General features: G+C 49.6%; 2 protein-coding genes across 11 annotated transcripts in view; one reads left to right on the top strand and one right to left on the bottom strand.

The window, feature by feature from the left end:
• The window catches only part of DNASE1 (deoxyribonuclease 1), a 35,960-nt gene that overhangs the window by 6,987 nt on the left and 7,657 nt on the right, over window positions 1-21,316 (top strand). For 2 of the 9 annotated variants that reach the window (XR_011376767.1, XR_011376766.1), the window contains exons 2-12: window positions 7,935-8,369; window positions 10,474-10,730; window positions 17,493-17,579; window positions 18,040-18,187; window positions 18,565-18,653; window positions 18,826-18,909; window positions 19,208-19,323; window positions 19,525-19,637; window positions 19,718-19,872; window positions 20,330-20,426; window positions 20,645-20,855. Coding sequence is in view for 7 of the 9 variants with exons in the window: in XM_060285729.1 (XP_060141712.1) it covers window positions 18,041-18,187; window positions 18,565-18,653; window positions 18,826-18,909; window positions 19,208-19,323; window positions 19,525-19,637; window positions 19,718-19,872; window positions 20,330-20,426; window positions 20,645-20,698 (855 nt within the window). In the remaining 2 variants the exon portion in view is untranslated. Of the gene's footprint in view, window positions 1-4,525; window positions 5,591-7,934; window positions 8,370-10,473; window positions 10,731-17,492; window positions 18,188-18,564; window positions 18,654-18,825; window positions 18,910-19,207; window positions 19,324-19,524; window positions 19,638-19,717; window positions 19,873-20,329; window positions 20,427-20,644; window positions 20,979-21,316 lie in introns of those variants that run through there. The other 7 variants (XM_030848529.2, XM_060285729.1, XM_070043765.1 and 4 more) reach the window with 7 other exon arrangements.
• TRAP1 (TNF receptor associated protein 1) overlaps window positions 17,240-21,316 on the bottom strand; it is a 48,690-nt gene continuing 44,613 nt past the window's right edge. Inside the window, exons 18-19 of one of the 2 annotated variants that reach the window (XM_060285728.2) lie at window positions 21,050-21,169; window positions 17,242-20,400 (exon numbers count right to left, since the gene is read on the bottom strand). In XM_060285728.2, the coding sequence (XP_060141711.1) occupies window positions 21,068-21,169 (102 nt within the window). In that variant the 3' untranslated portion in view covers window positions 17,242-20,400; window positions 21,050-21,067. Of the gene's footprint in view, window positions 21,170-21,316 lie in introns of both variants that reach the window. The other variant, XM_030848522.3, reaches the window with a different exon arrangement.

Genomic DNA, 21,316 nt, shown 5'->3' with positions numbered 1-21,316 from the left:
TGCCAAATCCAATGTTGTGCAGTTTCTAAGAGTTTTATAGTTTTAGCTCTTACATTTAGGCCTTTGTCCATTTTGAGTTATTTTTTGTTATAAAATGAGGCACGGGGCTAAGTTCGTTCTTTTGTATGTGGACATCCAGTTTTCCCAGTACCATTTGTTGAAAAGACTGTTCTTTCCCTGTTGAATAGTCTTGGCACTGTTGTTAAAAATCACTTGACCTTATGCAAGTGTTTATTTTGGGGCTCTTTATTATATTGGTTTATATGTCATTATGTTAGTATCACACTGTTTTGATTACTGTAGCTTTGTACTAAGTTTCGAAATCAGGAAGTTAGACACACCTCCAACTTTGTCCTACTTTTTCAAGGTAGTTTTGGACATTTGGGGGTCCCTTGAGATTCCATATGAATTTTAAGACAGGTTTTTCTATTTCTGTGAAAAAAAAAGTCATTGAGGTTTTGATAGGGATTGCTTAAATAGGTAGATAATTTCAGGTAGTGCTAACATCTTACTAACAATATTAAGGACTTCCCTGGTGGTGCAGTGGTTAAGAATCTGCCTGCCAATGCAGGGGACACGGGTTCGAGCCCTGGTCCGGGAAGATCCCACATGCCACGGAGCAACTAATCCCGTGTGCCACAACTACTGAGCCTGTGCTCTAGAGCCCACAAGCCACAACTACTGAGCCCATGCACCTACAGCCTGTGCTCCACAACAGAAGCCACCACAATGAGAAGCCCGCGCACTACAACAAAGGGTAGCCCCTGCTTGCCGCAACTAGAGAAAGCCTGTGCACAGCAATGAAGACCCAATGCAGCCAAAATAAATAAATAAATTTATTTTTTTAAAAAAATTAAGTCTTCCAATCTGTGAATATGAGATGTTTCCATGTATTTATATCTTTTTAAAATTCCTTTCAGCAATGATTTGTATTTTTCAGTTTATAAGTCTTTTACCTCCTTGATTAAGTTTATTCCCAAGTATTTTTTAAAATTTATTTATTTTATTTACTTGTTTTTGGCTGCGTTGGGTCTTCGTTGCTGTGTGTGGGCTTTCTCTAGTTGTGGCGAGTGGGGGCTACTCTTCGTTGTGGTGCGTGGGCTTCTCATTGTGGTGGCTTCTCTTGTTGCGGAACACAGGCTCTAGGTGCGTGGGCTTCACTAGTTGTGGCTTGTGGGCTCTAGAGCACGGGCTCAGTAGTTGTGGCGCACGGGCTCAGTTGCTCTGCGGCATGTGGAATCTTCCTGGACCAGGGACCGAACCCATATCTCCTGCATCAGCAGGCAGATTCTTAACCACTGTGCCATCAGGGAAGTCCCCATATTCCCAAGTATTTTAAATCTTTTTGATGCTATTGTAAATGAGATTGTTTTCTTAATTTCATTTTAGGATTGTTCATTGTTAGTGTATAGAAGTGCAACTGGTCTCTGTTGTTTTGTTTTTCTCTATTACCACTGTATTCTGTATTTCCTTCCTCCAGCTAGCTTTGGGTTTAGTTTGCTTTTCTCATTTCCTTAAGGTGTGAAGTTAGTCTATTGCTTTGATATCTTTCTTTTTTTTTTTTAATGAACTTATTTATTTTTGGCTGCGTTGGGTTTTCATTGCTGCGCACGGGCTTTCTCTAGTTGTGGCGAGCAAGGGACACTCTGTTGCAGTGCACGGGATTCTCATTGCAGTGGCTTCTCTTGTTGCAGAGCACGGGCTCTAGGCGTATGGGCTTCAGTAGTTGCAAGCATGGGCTCAGCAGTTGCAGTGCGCAGTCTCTAACGTGCTCGGGCTTCAGTAGTTGTGGTTCACAGGCTGTAGAGCGCAGGCTCAGTAGTTGTGGTGCACGGGCTTAGTTGCTCCGTGGCATGTGGGATCTTCCCAGACTAGGGATCGAACCCATGTCCCCTTCATTGGCAGGTGGATTCTTAACCACTGCACCACTAGGGAAGTCCATCTGTTCACTTTCCTTCATTCTTTTTTCTTTCTGATCCTCAGACTCAATAATTTCATGTGTCTTCAAGTTCTCTGATTCTTTCGTCAGCCTGCTCAAATCTGCTGTTGAACCTCTCTATGAATTTTCTCATTCATTTATTATATTTTTCAGCTCCAGAATTTTGTTTGATTCTTCCTTATAATTTCTCTCTTTGTAGATATTCTCATTTTGTTCATAATATCATTTTCCAGATTTGCTTTCCCTCTTTGTGTTTTCCTTTAGCTCTTTGAGCATATTTAAGACAGCTGTTAGAAAGTCTTTATCTGGTAAATCTGATGTTTGTGCTTCCTCAGGGATAGTTTTTGCCAGTTTATATTGTTCTTTGGATGAACCATGTTATCCTATTTCTTTGTTTGCCTTTTATTGTTTTTATTGAAAATTAGGTATTTGAAAAAAACAACCACCTTTCCCTGTCCTTGCAGACTGGCTCTGTTGTGCCTGGGCACTCCTTCACTGATTGCCTGGACTTGCTTTGAGCGTAGGGATCAGCCCAGGTGAAAGCTTAAGGTCATCTCTGAGGATTTGTTTTGCCTGGGTCTGTGTGTGGCTTTTTTCATTTCCTCTTTATACACAGCTGTTTTTGAATGTCTTATCTTCCCAAGAGTCTCATCTCCAGCTTCTGTTTGTGGCCTTAGGTTATCTATTATATGTCTTCACTCATAAGCTCTTGCTCAAGGCATCTCAGAGTCTGAAATCCTTGTAGCCTTCATGATTAGTGCCTGTTGATTTTCTCTGCCTGAGATTCAAGTTAGGTGGACAGAGATCAGTCCTTCAATAGTCCCAAGACTGGTTAGATCATTGCAAATAAGGTCAGCTCTGCTGCCTCTGATTTGAGGGAGGGAACTGGGAACTGGTCTGCTGCCTCCTCTAGACCAAGACACTGCCATGCCAAGGCGGGTAGGCATTGATTGCACATTCATTTGGCTGATATAGACGTTTGACTGTTCTCCAGATCTCCTGTAAAGTTAGTTCAGCCAATTTTGGATTGTTTTTTGTTGTCTCTGTGGGAACAAGGGCTTAGAGCTTCCTAGTCCTCCATTTTGCTGATGTCACTCCTTACCTGTACGTTTTTTGTTTTTGTTTGTTTTTGCAGTGCGCAGGCCGTTCACCATTGTGGCCTCTCCCGCTGCAGAGCACAGGCTCCGGACGCGCAGGCTCAGCGGCCATGGCTCACGGGCCCAGCCGCTCTGCGGGATGTGGGATCTTCTCAGACCGGGCCACGATCCCATGTCCTCTGCATTGGCAGGCGGACTCTCAACCACTGAGCCACCAGGGAAGCCCCTGTTTTTGTTTTTTTAATATTTATTCATTTATTTGGCTGCTCCGGGTCTTTGTTGTGGCATGCAGGATCTTTAGTTGTGGCATGCAAACTCTTAGTTGTGGCATGTGGGATCTAGTTCCCTGACCAGGGATCGAACCCGGGCCCCCTGCATTGGGAGCACAGAGTATTAGCCCCTGGACCACCAGGGAAGTCCCAACCTGTAGGTTTTTTTGTGCATAATCTTTATCATATTAAGGAAGTTCCTCTCTATACTTAGTTTGCTGAGTTTTTATGGTTTTTTAAAAAGTATAGAATTTTGTGAAATGCTTTTTTTTAATGTGTGTTGTTATGATCATGTGATTTTTCTTCTTTGGCCTGTCAGTGTGAGAATTTATCTTACTTGATTATTGAATGTTGAGCGAGCCTTTCATACCTGGAGTAAATTCCACTTGGTCATGATATGTAATTCTTTTTATACAGTGTTTGGATTTTATTTTATTTTACTTTTTAAAATTTATTTTTGGCTGCATTGGGTCTTTGTTGCTGCGCGTGGTCTTTTCTCTAGTTGTGGCAAGCGGGGGCTATTCTTCGTTGCGGTGTGCAGGCTTCTCATTGAGGTGGCTTCTCTTGTTGCGGAGCACAGGCTCTAGGTGCATGGGCTTCGGTAGTTGTGGCACGCAGGCTCTAGAGCGAAAGCTCAGTAGTTGTGGTGCACGGGCTTAGTTGCTCCGCGGCATGTGGGATCTTCCCTGACCAGGGATTGAACACGTGTCCCCTGCATTGGCAGGTGGATTTTTAACCACTGCGCCACCAGGAAAGTCCCTGGATTTTAATTGTTTATATTTTGTTGAACGTTTTTGTATCTATGTTCATGAGAGAGATTAATTTGTACTTTCTTTTCTTGTAATGTATTTTGGTATTAGAGTGATGCTGATGTCACAGAATAAGTTAGCAAGTATTCCCTCTGCTTCTGCCTTCTGAAAGAGACGAAAATTGGTGTAATTTCTTGTTAAATATTTGGTAGAATTTACCAGTGAACGCATCTGGGACTGATGCTTTCTGTTTTGGAAGGTTATTTGTTCATTTCTTCGGTAGATCTAGGCCTACTCAGATTGTCTTTTTCTGTTTGTGTGAGTTTTGGCAGATTGTGCTTTCAAGGATTGGTTCATTTCCTGTTAAGTCAGCAGTCCCCAACCTTTTTGGCACCAGGGACCAGTTTCGTGGAAGACAGTTTTTCCACGGATGGGGTGGGGAGGGAGGGTTGATTCAGGTGGTAATGCAAGCGATGGGGAGCGATGGGGAGCGATGCAGAGCGGCAGATGAAGCTTCGCTTGCTCGCTAGCCCACCCGCCTGCCTGCCCACCTGCCCGCCCGCCGCTCACCTCCTACTGTGCAGCCCGGTTTCTAACAGGCTGCAGACTGGTACCGGTCCGTGGCCTGGGGGTTGGGGACCCCTGCTCTAAGTTATTACATTTGTGGGCATAGAGTTGTTCATAGTATTCCTTTATTATCTTTTTAATGCCCATGGGATCCGCAGTCATGTCCCCTTTTCATTTTGGATATTAGTAATAATGTGTCCTCTCTCTTTTTTTTCTTAGCTCAGCTAGTGGTTTACTGATGATCTTTTCAAAGAACTATCTTTTGGTTTCTTGATTTTCTCTATTTCTTGTTTTCAACTTCATTGATTTCTCCTCTAATTTTCATTATTTCTTTTCTTCTGCTTACTTTGGAACTAATATGCTCTTCTTTTTTTAGTTTCCTGAAGTGGATGCTTAGATTATTGAGTTCAGATATTTTTTCTTTTCTAATACATGCATTCAATGCCATTAATTTCCTTCTAAGCACTGTTTTCGCTGCATCTCACAAATTTTGATGTTGTATTTTCATTTTCATTTAGTTCAAAACATGTCTTAATTTCTCCTTTGGTCTATGTGTTATTTGGGAATGTGTTATGTAATCTCCAGGTGTTTGGGGATTTTCCAGTTCCTTTTCTGTTACTGATTTCTTATTTAATTCTGTTGTGGACTGAGAGCATACATTGTATGATGTCTGTTCTTTTAAATGTGTTAACGTATGTTTTATCGCCCAGAATGTTGTCTATCTTGGTGAATGTTCCATGTGAACTTGAGAAGAATGAATATTCTTCTGCATGAAGTAGTCTATAGATGTCTATTATATCTGGTTGATTGATGGTTTTGTTGAGTTCAGCTATGTCCTTTTCTGCCTTTTGGATGTGTCCATTTCTGTCATAGGGGTGGTGAAGTCTGCAGCTATAATAGTGGATTCATCTGTTTCTTTTTGCAGTTCTATCAGTTTTTCCTTCGTGTATTTTGAAGCTCTGTTATTAGGTACGTACACATTAAGGATTATTATGTCTTCTTGAAGAGTTGGCCCATTTATTATTATGTAATGCCTCTCTTTTTTAAAAAATAAATTTATTTATTTATTTTTGGTTGTGTTAGGTCTTCTTCGTTGCTGTGTGCAGGCTTTCTCTAGTTGCAGCAAGCGGGGGCTACTCTTCGTTGCGGTGCACAGGCTTCTCACTGCAGTGGCTTCTCTTGTTGCGGAGCACGGGCTCTAGGCACGTGGGCTTCAGTAGTTGTGGCACATGGGCTTAGTTGCTCCACGGCATGTGGCATCTTCCCAGACCCGGGCTTGAACCTGTATTCCCTCCATTGGTAGGCGGATTCTTAACCACTGCACCACCATGGAAGTCCTGAGTTGTGTGATCTTTTTCAGTGTTGATCTGATGTTCATCCCATACTGTGTGTTTTTGCATTTCAGATATTTATACCATCTCTAGAAGTTCCATTTAGGTCTTTTTATAGCTTCCATTTCTCATTATGCTCATGTTTCCCTCTACTTTCCTGAATTTATGAAGCATGTTTATAATATCTGTTTTATTGTCCTTGTCCGATAATTCCTTTATATCTGTCACTTCTAGGTCAGTTGCTATTGATTGCTTTTTCTTATGGTCATAAGTCATATTTTCTTCTGTTTTCACATGCCTGGTATAGCAGTTGTCAATCCACCCTTCATCGCCGGCTTGTGATGCTGGAACATTCCTCTCTTGCCAGCTAGCCTGATACTAACCTTTGTCAGTGGAGGGCGCTGGAGGAGAAAGGGCCTGTCATTCTGGTTCTTTGTGCTTTGCTCATTCCTGTTTTGTGACATCAGCTCACCCCCGGTGAATTTCTGTGGCACCTTCTCAGGCAGCTTCCTAGCTGCAAATTCAGCAGCACTGGCCTGGGTGCCAGCGATGAGGCTCTTTATATATTTGGAAGGGGGTAGGCACTTGCATGGAACCCAGGCAAGTTCCATGGGTACCCCAGCTGGCCTCCTGGCAGCTCTCTAGTGAGTTCATCAGCACCTCCACCCTGGTGACTTCCTAGCACTCTCTGCAGACAGCTTCCCAGCTAATTCTGTTGGCACCCTCTCAGGTGGCTTTCAGTTCCCAGCCTTGGCCTGGGACAGCCCAGTAAACTTCACCATCCAGTGAGCTGTGATCTCGCAGCTCTGAGTCGTTCTCTTGTATACTTCCCTTCACCCTAGGGTATTCTGTAGGGTTCTCTTTTGGTTCCTTTTAGCTAATTCCCTATAAATAGTTAATTCTTTATAATAAACTTCCCTTGTTTAAAATACCATGTGGTATCTGTCCCCTGGCTGTACCCTGATCGATAGACCTGGCAATTTCCTTATTGGCTACTAGACATTGTAAATTTATGTTGTTGGTTGCTGGGTTTTGTTGTATTCCTTCAAATAGTATTAATCTTGGTATGGCACCCAGTTAAGTTCCTTGGCATCAGTTGATCCTTTAGAGGATTGCTCCCGAGCTGAGTTAGGGTAGTCCAGAGCTGCCTTTGGTCTACAGCTAATTTAGCCTCATTACTAGGGGTGATGCCCTTCTGAGGATTCTACCCAATACCCTGTGAATGAGGAAGTCTTTCCATGGTGGCTTGTGGGAACACAGTTTATTCCCTTCCTGTGTGAGCTCTGGGGATTGTTCTGTCTGCTCCTTTCCAGGGGTTCTTGCCCCAGCCTCCTCACATAGTTTTTCTTACACAGGTACAGACTTGTCCTTAGCTGAAGACATGAGGGAATCCTCTTTGGATCCTGGAGCTCTGCTTTCTGTACAGCCCCCTGCTCCCCAACATTTTGCTGTACACATTCTAGCCACCTGGGCCTCCCTGACCTCCTCAGTGTCTCATGCACTCAGGAGACAGCCAGGTCTGAGTTTCCCTTCCCTGCACTGTAGCCTAGAAACTGCCTCAGCTATGGCTGGTCAGTCATAGGGCCCAGAGTTCCCTGGCGGTCCAGTGGTTAGGACTTGGCGCTGTCATTTCTGTGGGCCCAGGTTCAGTCCTGGTCGGGGAACTAAGATCCCACAAGGTGCACGGTGCAACACCGCTCCCCTCCCCCCCTGCCACAAACACACAAAAATCATAGGGCCTAGTGTGTTGGTGTCCCTTCTCCCTGGGATCACTGTCCTGTACTTATCCAGTGACTGAAAACCATTACATCATCTCTTGTCCAGCTTTCTTGTTGTTTAGGGCCCCTGTTACTCCATCTTGAATGAGTGAATAAACACACAAACAAATGAAACAGCCTGATGAAATTTCAGGACAAGTTGGTACCCTGTAGCTAAGTTGACTGACATTATTAACGCTCCCTTTTTTCTTCTTTTTAAACCAGTCACGTGTGAATGGGAGCAGCAAGATGGCACAGGCTGTGAGGGAGTGACATGGTGGCAGTCTGGAGTTGGCTCCCCAGCAAATTTGCATTTTACCAGCTTTCCGCACTGTGTCATTTGTGGGCTGAGGCACCTGCGAAGATCACTGCCTCCTCACAGGAGCCCAAGTGAGGAAACAGCCAATGCATTTGTGTAGGCCTCCTCTATGGCCTGCTACAACTTCAGCAGTCTTTGGACGATGGGGAGCCAGACCGACAAGGCACCTGCCTCAGGCCACTCTGGCCTTGGCCAGAGGACCAGGTGGGAGGGCGCTGGACTGGGCTTATTCCTGGCATCCTGAGGTCATCGCTGCTCCTGCCTGAGGCCCTGTCCCTTGACTGGTGGCTGTGCTTTTATGCAGGCCCTGGGGAAGAGAATCTGGAAAGCCAGCCTCACAGGTAAGTGGACATGTTTTCTAAGCTGGTATAGAAGTGGGGTGAGATCCAGTGCCATTCCCCAGAGCCCAACGATTCCTGAGGAGGCAGAGGTCTCTGCGGCTGCCTTTCCTGTTCTCCTGGGGGCACATTCTCTTCTAGTAGCTGGGAATCTACATGCCTCAGGCCCCCTCACTGGGGCAGTGTCTGGACCTTTGGGTAGAGAAGTGGGGGCAGGGCCCTATGTCTGCCCACATTTGGCAGGCCCTTTGGGGAGCCCTCACTCGGGGGGGGGGCCTGGGCAGGACAAGCACAGCACCCTTCCCTCACAGCAGGCCCGATGAGGTGACTGCCCTGGAGGCTGGGTAGGGGGAAGCTGAGGTGCGGGGGAAGAATGGTTCAGTGGGAGCCTTTCTCCTCACATGACTGAGCCCCCCCCACAGGCTCTCACTGCACGTGTCCCCACCCCCAAGAGAAACTGAGTTATAGGAACATTACAGCTCACAGCTTCCCATGGTAGTGGGGGGCAGGGAGAAGTACCCAGGGGAGCTCAGGGACTGTGGTCTTCTCCTCACTGGTGGGGCCACATTGCTCAATGTCCTATACTCTGAGGTCCAGAGATGCTTAGATAATGGAGGGTGAGCAGAGGCTAATGACTAGTAGGCATGGTGACCAGGGGAGGTGGTGAAGACATGGTACCAGCCTTCCCTAGCTACTCATCCAGGAAGGAGTAGGCAGAGTTGGAAAGACACACTGCACTTGGGACTCAGGTCTGAGGGTCTGTGGTGAGAGCTGTGGTGGCTACTGTATCATGGGGCTGTACCATACACGGGCATCGGCCCCTGGGGCCATAGATCCTTGTGAGAGTCCTGCTGGGCTCCGGCTCAGGCATGGGCAGCCCCCTCCTCTCCATGGAGATGGGCCCGTACCACCTCCTCTCTAGAGTCAATCCTCAGCCTTTGCCTGGGACTTCCATGACAGGGCAGAGTTGTTCTGAGCTCTCTGCTATCTGGCTGCGCTTTACCTGAGTATCGTTCTGACGGCCACTTACCCCACGGGAAGCCTCCTTCCCCTCTGCTCCCCTCCTGTTAGGAGCTGTAACTTTGGTGCTCCCTTATCACTCTTGGTTACGTGTCTCCATCCCACCAGGATTTGGGATGTGGAGGCTGAGGAGCCTGGGCCAGTGGCAGAAGCCTGTTCCTTTACTTAGTCATCAGGGAGGACCAAGTTGGGCTCCTCTTGTGTGAGATGCTCACACTTAAATGGGCACAACCAGAGCAGCTGAAGAGGTTGGAGCATCTAAAGACATTGTTCTGCCAAGAAAGTCCCTGCCTGACATTCATCTTTTCATTCAGCAAGTAGTTGGTGAGCACCTGCTATGGGTCAGGCCTTGTTTAGGCGCTGCTACATAAGCCCCAGCTCTTGTGGGACTTACGTCCAGTGGGATGAGACTGACCATACGTTGTATGTTAGATGTGATTGTTGGGCAAGAAAAAATAAGCAGGGTAAAGGAGATAGAACAGTGGGACAAAACCTGCTACTAAGTAGGATGCTATGGTAGGGTGACATCTGGGCAGAGGCTCAAGTCAAGGGAGGGACAAACCATGTAGCCATCTGGAGGCAGAGTGCTCAGGTAGAACAGTGCAAAGGCCCTGAAGCAGGATCCCCTTTGGGAAACATTGTTGAAACTGTCAATGTGAAATAAACTATAGTGTCTATAGATAAGCCACGTGGCGGGTCCTGGGCAGGAAGCACAGCAGGTACTTACAGTTCTCAGAAACCAGCATTGCCCATCTGGCTAAGGGTGCAGAGTCCCCAGAAAGGAAACAGGCCTGGAGCTGGCAGTCTGCAGGCCCCAAGGCTTCTTCTCTAGGATTGAGGTAGTAAACCTGAGCTGAGGACAGATGCTCCATTCTCTGAGGAGCTGTAGAACAATTTATGGAATATAGAATTGCTATGTCCTGGCACTACGCCATCTTCACTTTTAGGAGTGGGCTGATGAGAACAAATGCTGTGGGTTTCAGACAGGACATGGAGATCTTCAGTCCCAGAGACTCTTGGTCGGGCAGGAAGGGATTGTCTGTTTCCCTTCTGGCCGCCTCTTATTGGGTGGAATACCTCTGCACAGGACATTTATAGCTCAGAGATGTCCACACGGCCTGCTAGTTGGACCAGCTTGCCTAGTTATCAGCCATATCCTCTCCAGCGCTCTGCTTCAGTGACTCATTCCAGGTAATGAAAACAGACTGCTTCTGGCAATGGAGTAGCTTACAGCAGACCAGTGCCTGATGAGGACTCAAGGAACTGACCATAATTCAGAAAGCATCTGCTTGTATGACTGGAGCACTACCCCATCACCTGTAACTCAGAGGGGAGCTTGAAGAGGTGAGTCCTATTTCCTCCACTGGCTTCTCCCTTTGGGGCTGGGCAGGAGCAGCTGCTCAGAGGCAGAGAAGCCAGAGGAGCTCCGCGTAACCTTGCAGGACTGGGGAGACTGAGCTGGGGGTTTGGGCCTGCTGAGGCAGTGGAACCTGAGGGCCAAGATCCCTGAGAGGAAGGAGGCCAGAGAAGCAGAAAGTGGCTAAAAAAGCACAGCTGGCTTTTTGGCAGTTTCATGATGCTAGGAAAGAGTTCAGAGCCTGCCAAGGAGGAATGGCCCTAAGAAATACCAGGCTCTCAGCTTGGACCTTTGGGGACCACAGGTAGATTGGACTTTACAAGGACTGTGGAATGAGTTTAGCGTTAGCTGAGCCCTGGAGTGGCTTGAGGTGGCCTTCCCCTCTGCTGCCCACCCTGGAGGGAGACACCATCCTGATCCTCAACCATCTGTCACACACAGTGCCTGACACTCTGTCAAGTTACTAGGTACACTGAGAAACAGGATGAGGGGAGTGGGGGGGAAGAGTGACGGACCCACAGGAGATAAGATACTGGAGTTAGCAGACATGGACTTTAAAATAACTGACTAACATATTGAAATAGGTGAGGTGGAGAGTTTCACAGAGAATTAGAATTCATAAAAGATTAAATGAAAATTCAAAGTGCAATAACTGAAATTTAAAATTCAGTAGGTGGATTTAAAAGTAGATGAGAGACAGCTGAAGAAAGGACTAGTGAACTGGAAGATAGATCAATAGAAAATATCTCTGCAAACCCCACCATGACCAGCTCGCACTATCCTGTGAGCTTCCTTGTCCTGGGCCCTCTGAACCCTTCTGTAAACCCGTTGGGCAGTGGCAGGGGGGCCTGCTGAGGAGGCTCTTTGTACTTGGGAGAGACTGAGGGGGCTTGGGAATTTGGGGATCGCTCTCCATTGCAGCCTTGTTGGAAACATTACCAGCACATTGGCAGTCTAGTCATTGAGCTCCATGACTCTAGTGAAATCTTCAAGAGTCTCAGGCAACAGGAACTTTGTGCTTATGGGCTCAGGCTAAAGGTATGCTAATCTCTCCAACATAAACCTTAGAAAATGCCTTTGGTGGGACGGGGAACCAAGGGAGGCTTGTCTGTGATTTGCAAGGGGCGTGCACATTGCTGCTCAGGCTCGTGGACCATGGAACCCGAGTGCTGCCTGTTCCACTGACATGATGGGCACTGGCGTAACTGGGGGTGAGGGAGCAGGGTCGGGGCTGTGCTGAGCTTGACCTTGAAACTGTTGTGGATTGTAGCAGTTCACAGGCATGTTCTGAGAAATTTTCCATCCTGGGTTAATGAGTTCCTTATAATGAACAGAAATAAATTCAAGAGGGATGGTGAGCTAAGGTGGGGTCATGGGCCAAGGCCAGTGGCTGTGCTGAGAGATGACTGCTGACCTGCACAGGCTGTCTAACATGGATTAAAGCAATGTCACAGCAAAGACATTGGCCTTTTATCTCAAGTAAAAGATGGAAGCCCCTTTGTCCTCTAAAATGCTCTGTCTTGGGGCCAGCAAAAACCGCTTTTGAGGGGAGAGGAGGAATCCAGGTCAAATCTGGGTGAGGGAGGACACAACAGCCACTGGCTCCTGGGAGCTTCTGGTCAGCTCAGGCCAAGTGTCCAGAAGCAACTTGGACACCCTGCAGTGTCTCCTGTGCTTCAGGAGAGGAAACCATGCTGGGTTCTCTCTGGAGGGTCCATGAGGAAGGGACGTTCTCTCACATGGGAGGTTGCAGGACAGGAGGTGAGGAACAGGTGAGCACAGAGCCTTCTACCTTCCAGGCATTGTTTTAGGCCTGGTCAGTTTCATGGACGAGATAGACAAGGTCCCTGCTCCTGTGCAGATTGTGTTCTAGTCCAGAGGCTGCCTTCAACCGGTGTAAGCAAGTAAGAGCAAACACTAAAACAAGGAAAACAAGTGATAAGGGTCATGGAAAAGATGACATTGGGACCACGCTGGTGGGAGGGTTGGGTTGGGGAGAGGGCAGCCTCCCTGAAGAGGTGATGGTGAGCTGAACTGGAATGACAGGGTGGGTAGCTCTGCGTGCAGAGCAGCGCCCTTAGCTGGCATTGCACAAGCCCTGGTAGGCCCTGGCTTTCCTCATAAGGACAATGAGAAACCGATGATAGATTTTTTTAAAAAATTATTTGTTTGTTTGGCTGCATTGGGTCTTAGCTGCGGCACACAGGAACTTAATTGCGGCATGTGGGATCTAGCTCCCTGACCAGGGATCGAACCCAGGCCCCTTGCATTGAGAGCATGGAGTCTTAGCCACTGGACCACCAGGGAAGTCCCCCGATGACAGATTTTAAGCAGGAGAAAAAGGTGATCTGATTGCACATTTACAAGATGTGCTGCATGCTGTGTGGATACTGGGATTGTGGGGAGAGTTTCTGGGAGCAGGGAGACCAATGGGCAGATTTGCTTGTGTTCAGCAAAGGACAGGTGTCGCAGCTGCAAAACCAGAGGGGACTGTAGACTCAGGATGCATTTGGGGTGGGGCTGAGAGAAAACAGGGACCCAAATGAGCCTCAGGTATCTGAGCATCTGGGTGGAGGCAGGGCCATAGTGGGAGGGGGGCATACCCACTGTGTATGTCAGATCTAGAGGTTCCCAAACTCGCAGTTCAGAGCACTTCTAGTTAAGGTTCAGTAATTATTTTAAGGGACTTATAGGCCAAAAGAAGTACCTAACAGTTCCATTTTTAAATACATAAGTCCAAACAAGTTAAGTATTGACATCCTAGCAACTTACAGTAGATATTTGGAAAATAATGTAAACTTAAATTTTTTTTCATTTCATTTTTAAGTAACTGTAATTATTTATGGGTGGAACGTGTGCCTATCGGCTCTTCTTGAATCTTGGAATCAGATTGGACACTGCCACCCTTGTTGCTTTTTTCACATTGATTCTTACACAGTAATTGCTTTTTCAATAACTGCCAGAAACCTAGCTTTGCAGACATGAAATAGTGGAAAGGAGTGTAGCAAGATATGATGTTGAAACCATGAAGTGTTCAGAGATGTTTAGTATCACCATTTTCCTCAAAAGTAAAAGGCATCCTGCTGTGCCTGCAAGTTCACTGTGGGCTGGGGGTTATTCAGTGCATTGTTTAGAAACTGCAGCTCTGTGCCCTTTTCCCTCTGGGTCTGTGGACATCCTCTGTCCTGGGCCACATGTTGGTGTGCAAGTCCGCCCCCCACCCCCAGCAATTCTTTGGGATGGCTCACTGGGTCTTGTGGCACTCACTGTTGCCCTCACAGCCCAACAGCCTGCACATGGCAAATGTCCCTTTGAAGCTATCGTGTTCCCAGCTTCAGTGCTTAGAGGATTTTCTCTTTATCCTTTGATTTTATTTATTTTTTATAAATTTATTTATTTATTTATGGCTGAGTTGGGTCTTTGTTGCTGTGCGCAGGCTTTCTCTAGTTGCAGCTAATGGGGGATACTCTTTGTTGTGGTGTGTGGACTTCTCATTGTGGTGGCTTCTCTTGTTGCGGAGCATGGGCTCTAGGCGTGTGAGCTTCAGTAGTTGTGGCTCGCGGGCCCTAGAGCACAGGCTCAGTAGTTGTGGCGCACGGGCTTAGTTGCTCCGTGGCATGTGGAATCTTCCTGAACCAGGGCTCAAACTCGTGTCGCCTGCATTGGCAGGCGGATTCTTAACCACTGTGCCATCAGGGAAGCCCTATTCTTTGATTTAAAATGCCTCAGAACTCAAGACCTGACCCCGACTTAATTACTTCGGTGTGATGCGTCATTTCCCCTTCCTGTATCTGAACAGGTTTAGTTTAACTAAAGAGTGTGGCAGACTTTCGGGGTTGATGTAAAAATAGCTCACCCTGATCAGAGAAAGCGGTCTGCCGTCTGCACCCATTTCCCTGCTAATGTGATATTGAAAAATGCCAGCAACACTGGGCTTCCTCCCTTCCCTGGCACCCATTCTGTCTCCACTGTGGAGCCTGGCGCGGGAGGAGTGTACCCCTGACTCTGCCATTGGTGTTGGGTTTGGCCCTGTCACTTGCTAAGACCAAAAGAATATGGGCAGAAGTGGCATCATGCAGATTTTGAGCCTAGGCTTCTGGAGGCATCATGTATTTCTGTTCACCTCTCTGGAAGTTTCCACCTTCCACCATGTTAGAAGATCATATATGCTAGCTGCAGCCCCTTCAGCCCAGTGCCTACTCCCCCACCCAGAGGGAGGCCCAGGGAGCAGAGCCCTCCCAGCTAACCTACAGACCTGTGAGCATGAGAAAAAAAATGCATACTGCCATACATATTGAATCCTGGGGTTGCTTGTTACACAGCAACAGCTGACTGATACAAATGGAAAAGAGGTCCATGAGGGAAAGTTAAAAGGGTGATGGAAATATAACAGCTGAGAAGGTTACTAGTCTTAGGGATAAGATGAATTTTTAAGATGTGAAATGATTCTTCTGTAGAATAATGTTATGTCTGTTGATCCTTAAGACAAACCTAAGAGGAAAGCAGTGACAGTTTTATCCAGTTTTATCCCCATTTTATAGATGAAGATATTGAGGTTCAAAGTGGTTGAAGGTGCAGTGGGTGAGCCTGGTCTGGGCCCCAAATCCCTGACTCCTGGGCCAGGGTCTTCCCGGCTGTGCTGCCTGCCTCTCTTGTGGGCCCGACTTAGAGCAGCCAATATGGCAGTAGAGCTTGGCACTTTGTGCAAATGAGGCCACCGTTGGGACCTTTCTTCTGACAGGTTGGGGAGGGAGGGCACCTCCCAGAGAAGGGGCAGCATTTGGTTGAGAGGGGGACAGGGGTGCCAACAAACAGGTGCCCGTGTCCCACATGCTGAAAACTGGGGGGTCTGGGTGTCTTCTGTGTGAGCCATGGCTCTGCTGCCTACTGGTTTGCTCTCATGCTCCCCTCAAAAGGTCTGGCAACTGTGTGTCCAGAAAAGATACCTATGGAAGAAAAGTGTCAAGGCACCTACACTGAATACATTGATGGTCTTGCCTGGTGGTTGGGGTCTGAATTTTGACACACTTGAAGCCTCGGGGATTTTAAACAGGAGAGTCAGCAATCAAACCTTTGCAAAAGGCTGCAGTGGGGCTTCTGGCAGCTTGAGGGCCAGGCCACATGACCCCATGTTGTAGATGCCATATCAGGGTACACACGAGCTGACTGGCATTCCTACTGACTGCTGGAGCTGTCCGTCAGCATGTTCTCATTACTTCAGGGGGTTCTGGTCTTGTTGAAGTTGGTTTACTTTCTGAGTTGTTTTTAATCCCTCTGTGTCCTCCTACTTCATGATCAGCTGACCACATCCATGGCACTTTGATTTTGACCTTGGCTCCTGCTGACTTTTCCCCTAAGGCCCCCTCCTGCTCCCTGACCCCCAGGCCCCCGTAGCCCTACACTCCCCTTTATACTTCAAGACCCTTCCTTTCCAGGAAGGGACCCAGCCTTCCCAGTTGCAGGGCTGTCCTTGGAGACCACAACCTCCAACCCCGAAATGGGGCAGAGCCCCCATGGATAGGGTGATGGGCTGAATAATACCCCCCAAAATATCTCCATGTCTTAATCCCTGCAAACTATTAACTTCACACGGCAAAAAAGGATCTCAAGATGGGGAGACAGGCCTGGATTATCTGGGAGGACCCTAAACTCAATAACCTATATCTTTGAGGGGAGAGAACCGACACAGAAGAGAAGGCAATATAATGATGGAGGCAGAGACTGAAGTGATGCAGCCATAAGCGAAGGAACACCCGGAGCCTCCAGAAGCTGAAGAGGCAGGAAGGGTCTCCCCCAGCACCTCCAGAGTGTGTGCAGCCCTGCCACACCTTGTTTCTGCTCAGTGAAATGGATTTTGGACTCTGGACTCTAAGATTATTAGATAATAAGTTTCTGTAGTTTCAAGCCACCAAGTTTGTGCTGACTTGTTACAGCAGCCACAGGTAATGAACACAAATGGGAAAGCCAAGGATTCCAAATGAAATGACTGGACCCATGGCCTGGCATGGACCCTCAGCTGCTGCCTGACAGTGTCCTTATGACCCAGCCACTCCTGTCACCTGTGCGTGAAATGCACAGGCTCTCCACAGGAAGGTTTCCTGCTGCCTTGCTGGCAAGTGAGGTGGACTCTGCAGCCCCTGCCCCTCCCTGGTGCCCGCAGCCCTGCAGCCCCCAATGCTGCATCTCATGTGCGCCCTGTTGAGAGCCCCAACTCCTGGCCAGGGTGCTTGCAGCCGTCACAACTGAAGGATTAGGAAGCAGGGGTTGGAGTTGGTGAGAGATGGGGTCCTGGGAGAGCAGCCACCATGGGCTCCATTTGCAACATGGAATGTCTGGCTTTGGCTGCTAGCTCCAAGGTCACCTCAAGTCCTGCAGCCAGGAGTAGCCAGGACCCTGCCCTCCAGTGCATCTGCTCCCCACCCCTGGGAGAGCAACATGTGCAAAGGACACAGAGCCTTTGGCTGTTTTTGTTTTTTTTACTTTTTAAAACCAAGGGCAAACATCAGGTGCTCTTTACAGCAGGAAGGACCTGTACCTTTTGAAATAAACACATGCCAGCTACCCACCTGCTAGGAAAGCCCCACAGGCAGCACTATTGTTCTGTGTCCTCCAGGTGATGCCCTGGGAAAGGTCACAGCTGCCTAAACCTTTAAAACCCCAGGTGGGACGAACATTCCCTGTGTGAGGATTTGGAGCTGCAACAGCTCACAGTTGTGTTTCTTAACACTTTGTGAATTTTTTTCTTAAAGCAGTGAAAGGAGAAAATTGGCACCGAAGAGTATCAATTCTTGATTCTTGGCAGAATTCCTGTTGTCTTTGTGAAAGTCAAGTTTCAGGTGAGTGTGCCTGGTGCCCCAAGGGCTGTGTGACCCGTGGCCTGTGGAAGGTGGGTACCAGGCCCATAAGCCCCGTGGAGTCCCTCTTGGTGACCGTGGCCACCCTGGGAAGAGCCCTGGCCAATCCCAGAGGGGAGGGTGGCCGGAGCGGGGAGGGCGGTGAGCTGGTGCCCCACCCACAGTGTCAGGGGCTTCCTAGGCTGGCGACCCTCACAGGGGCTCATCTGCTGGCAGGTGAGGAGTGAGAAGATCCAGCGCCTGTTACTTGGCGCTTGGTGTCTGGCTCTCTGCATGCTGGTGAGAGGGCTCAGAGGCTCACCCTGGCCTGCTCGGCATAGCCCACAAAGACAGGGTTTACTCAGCCTTGGGCTCTACCAGTTCTGCGCAGCTGGACTCAGGGAGGCCAGAGTGCTGAGTCTGCCAACCTCAGGCCCACATGTGAACATTTCTCCTCATCCAGAATGAGGGGTGCCAGGCTGATGGGGGTGCTACTCACCCTGGCTGGCCTGCTGCAGCAGACCCTGTCCCTGAGAATAGCAGCCTTCAACATCCAGACTTTCGGGGAGACCAAGATGTCCAATGCTACCCTCTCCAACTACATTGTACAGGTAAATCCAGGCTGGCCTGTCCTCAGGGGACTCAGGGTGGGGGAAGGGGAGGGCCCTCTAACAGGCCCTGGGAACCCTGGGCCAGTGGTCAGTCCTGAGGGTGATCGGCAGTGGTGGTGATCGGGGGAGGGGATTGAAAGCCTCTGGTCTCAGCCCACCTGTCTGTCAAGGGGACAGGTCCTTGTCACTGCTGTGCCGTCCACCACGGCTGGAGGTGGTGGGATGTCTGGCACGTCCCAGGCAAGTCCCAGGCCAAGCTGTGACAGGAAGGTGTCTGGGAGGAGCAGGTCGGCCCTGTGATTCACAGCAGGCCGGCTCGGATGCCTCAGTCTCCACCCAGCCTGCCCTGCTTAGCAGTACTGTGGCCTTGTCCCCAGATCCTGAGTCGCTATGATATCGCCCTCATCCAGGAGGTCAGAGACAACCACCTGACGGCCGTAGGAAGGCTGCTGGACAAACTCAACCAGTGGGTGACAGTGCGGTCCTGGGAGGCATGGATGGGAGAGGGTATGCCACTTCAGCCAGGCCCCAGAGATAGGGATGTGGGCAGGAACCCTGCTATAGATGTATATAGGTGGCAGGAGGGTCCCCACGGACTGCCCCCCACCCTGACCGCGACATTTGTTTCCTCAATCCAGGGATGACCCAAACACCTATCACTTTGTGGTCAGTGAGCCGCTGGGACGCAACAGCTATAAGGAGCGCTACCTCTTCCTGTTCAGGTAGATTGGGTCACCTCCTCAGAGGGTGCCGACAGGAGGCTGGGGTGTGGTCTAGAGAGCCTGTGAGCCCCTCCCCTCCGGGTGTGGGGGCGAGAACTGGGGCCACAGAGCAGGGCTCTGAGCTGGCCTCACAGCCTGTGCAGAGGCAGGGGGACATGGCAGGAGCTCCAGGCCAGTGGGTCTATGCGGTGCTAAGGCCGGGCCCCCTGCCCACCTGGACGTGGCAGAAAGTGACTTTACCAAGACAAGCTGGCACCCTGGCCCAAGGCTAACTGCCCTCTGGCCCGGCCTTCTGCAGACCCGACCAGGTTTCCGTGCTGGACAGCTACCAGTACGATGATGGCTGTGAGCCCTGTAGGAATGACAGCTTCAGCCGAGAGCCAGCTGTGGTCAAGTTCTCCTCCCCCTTCACACGTGAGTGCCCCGCCCAGCCCTTCCCAAGACACCTGGAAAGCTGTCTCGTGCTGCAGCCCACACCCTTTGTGCTTTGGTCTTACATTGGAGTTACTTAGGAAAACGTCCACCCTCGAAGACTGGCTCATGTGTCCTCCACCACAGCCCAACTCCTGGCTGAGCCCAGCCCACACCGGCTCAGTATGACTCCTGTTTCCACAGAGATCAAGGAGTTTGCCATTGTTCCCCTGCATGCGGCCCCATCGGATGCGGTGGCTGAGATCGACTCTCTCTATGATGTCTACCTGGATGTCTGGCAGAAGTGGGACTTGGAGGTGAGGCAACCCCCACCCCCAGCCTTGGGCTCTGGGGCCCCCCTTCTGCCCCAGGCCAACCAGTGTGTGTCTCCTGGTAGGACATCATGTTGATGGGTGATTTCAATGCTGGCTGCAGCTACGTGACCCCCTCGCAGTGGTCATCCATCCGCCTGCGCAGGAGCCCCCCCTTCCAGTGGCTGATTCCTGACACTGCCGACACCACCGTTACATCCACGCACTGTGCCTACGACAGGTGAGCGGGGCCTGGGCCCACACTGAGCCCCCAGGCAGGGATGAGGGAGCCTCCATGACCAGCTTCAGAAATGGTTCCCAAGCCCTGTGACATGCACCCTCCTGAGCTTCACTCAGTCCACTTAGGAAATGGAATGAAAGGAGCAGCATTTCTTAGTTTGGGGGTGAAGCACATTTAGGGATAACACTCACTGGGGGGTATGTAGGTTGGTCAGTGGTGTGCAGTTTGGGGCCCAGGTTGCTCAGCTCAGTGTTGGGGTGACAGTGAGCCAGGACCCGACTGGCCCCATGGGAACATTTGAGAGCAGTTGGGGAACAGTGGAACTGTGTGACATTTACCATACCAAGAGGAGCTGGGGGGACATGCTGGGATCGGGGACATGCTGGGATCTGAGGTGTAAGTGCACAGAGCTAGACAGTGGGCTGAAGGGGACCTTCTCTTGTGTCTGCTGCTGCAGGATCGTGGTTGCAGGACCTCTGCTCCAAGATGCTGTGGTTCCCAACTCAGCTGCTCCCTTTGACTTCCAAGCTGCATACGGATTGAGTGACCAGATGGTAAGTGTCCTGGTTACGTAGCTCTAATAGGGGCCTGGGACACAGGAACATAGGCCTGGACCCTGCTTTTTTCATTGACTTGAAAGAGCCACTTGTCTGTGGCCCTGGGTGCCTCTTGGTCTCCTTTTCCCAGGCCCAAATCCCGACTGGCCTCAGGAGCATGAGTGCAGAGTACTAGATGTCTGGGTGTCCCTGTGCTCATGGCTGTCTCCCCACAGGCCCTAGCCATCAGCGACCATTACCCGGTAGAGGTGATGCTGAAGAGAGCCTGACGTGAGTGGGGCCTGGCCAGCGACCTCCGCTCTGCAGCCTGTCGCCAAGAACTGAGACGACACAGCCAAAGGCTAGGGACAGAGTTTAGGAAACCAGTGCCTGGTCCTGAGTGCTCCTGCCCCTCCCCACCACCGTGGCAGCTGGAATTAGAGGAAGGTAGGCTTTTCCTCACTGTACCCGCTTCCATTGTAAGCTTGGAGGTTGTGTCACCAGAGCACCCCAATCTGGACAAAAACTCTAAGAATACATTTTAAGTGAATAAAGCTCAAAAGTAGGTGTTCTCATTGGCAGCATCCAGTCCTTTGTCATCGTCCCCATCCACCCCCCCCCCCAACCCTGGGCAGGAGGACCTGGGGCTTTCACAGCTGTCAGTGTCGGTCCAGGGCCTTGATGAGCAGGTGGTTCAGGCGGCTGACCATGGGTCGGGGGTCGTCGACCAGCCCCGCTGTGATCATGGCATTCTCGTAGATCTGAAAGGCAAGGCAGCACCTCGTTGTTAGTGGGAGGGTGAGCGAGGCCTGATCCCAACCCAGGGACCTCAAAGAGAGAGAAGAAAGGAAGAGAGAGCCTCCTGAAGCTGACAGCCCCATGCCTCAGTTTACTGTTCGCATTCCTCC

This window comes from Globicephala melas, chromosome 15 (genome assembly GCF_963455315.2).
Source record: "Globicephala melas chromosome 15, mGloMel1.2, whole genome shotgun sequence".
Taxonomy (NCBI): Eukaryota; Metazoa; Chordata; class Mammalia; order Artiodactyla; family Delphinidae; genus Globicephala; species Globicephala melas.
The sequence above is the reverse complement of the archived record's forward strand: the minus strand, read 5'-3'. Positions and strand labels throughout refer to the sequence as shown.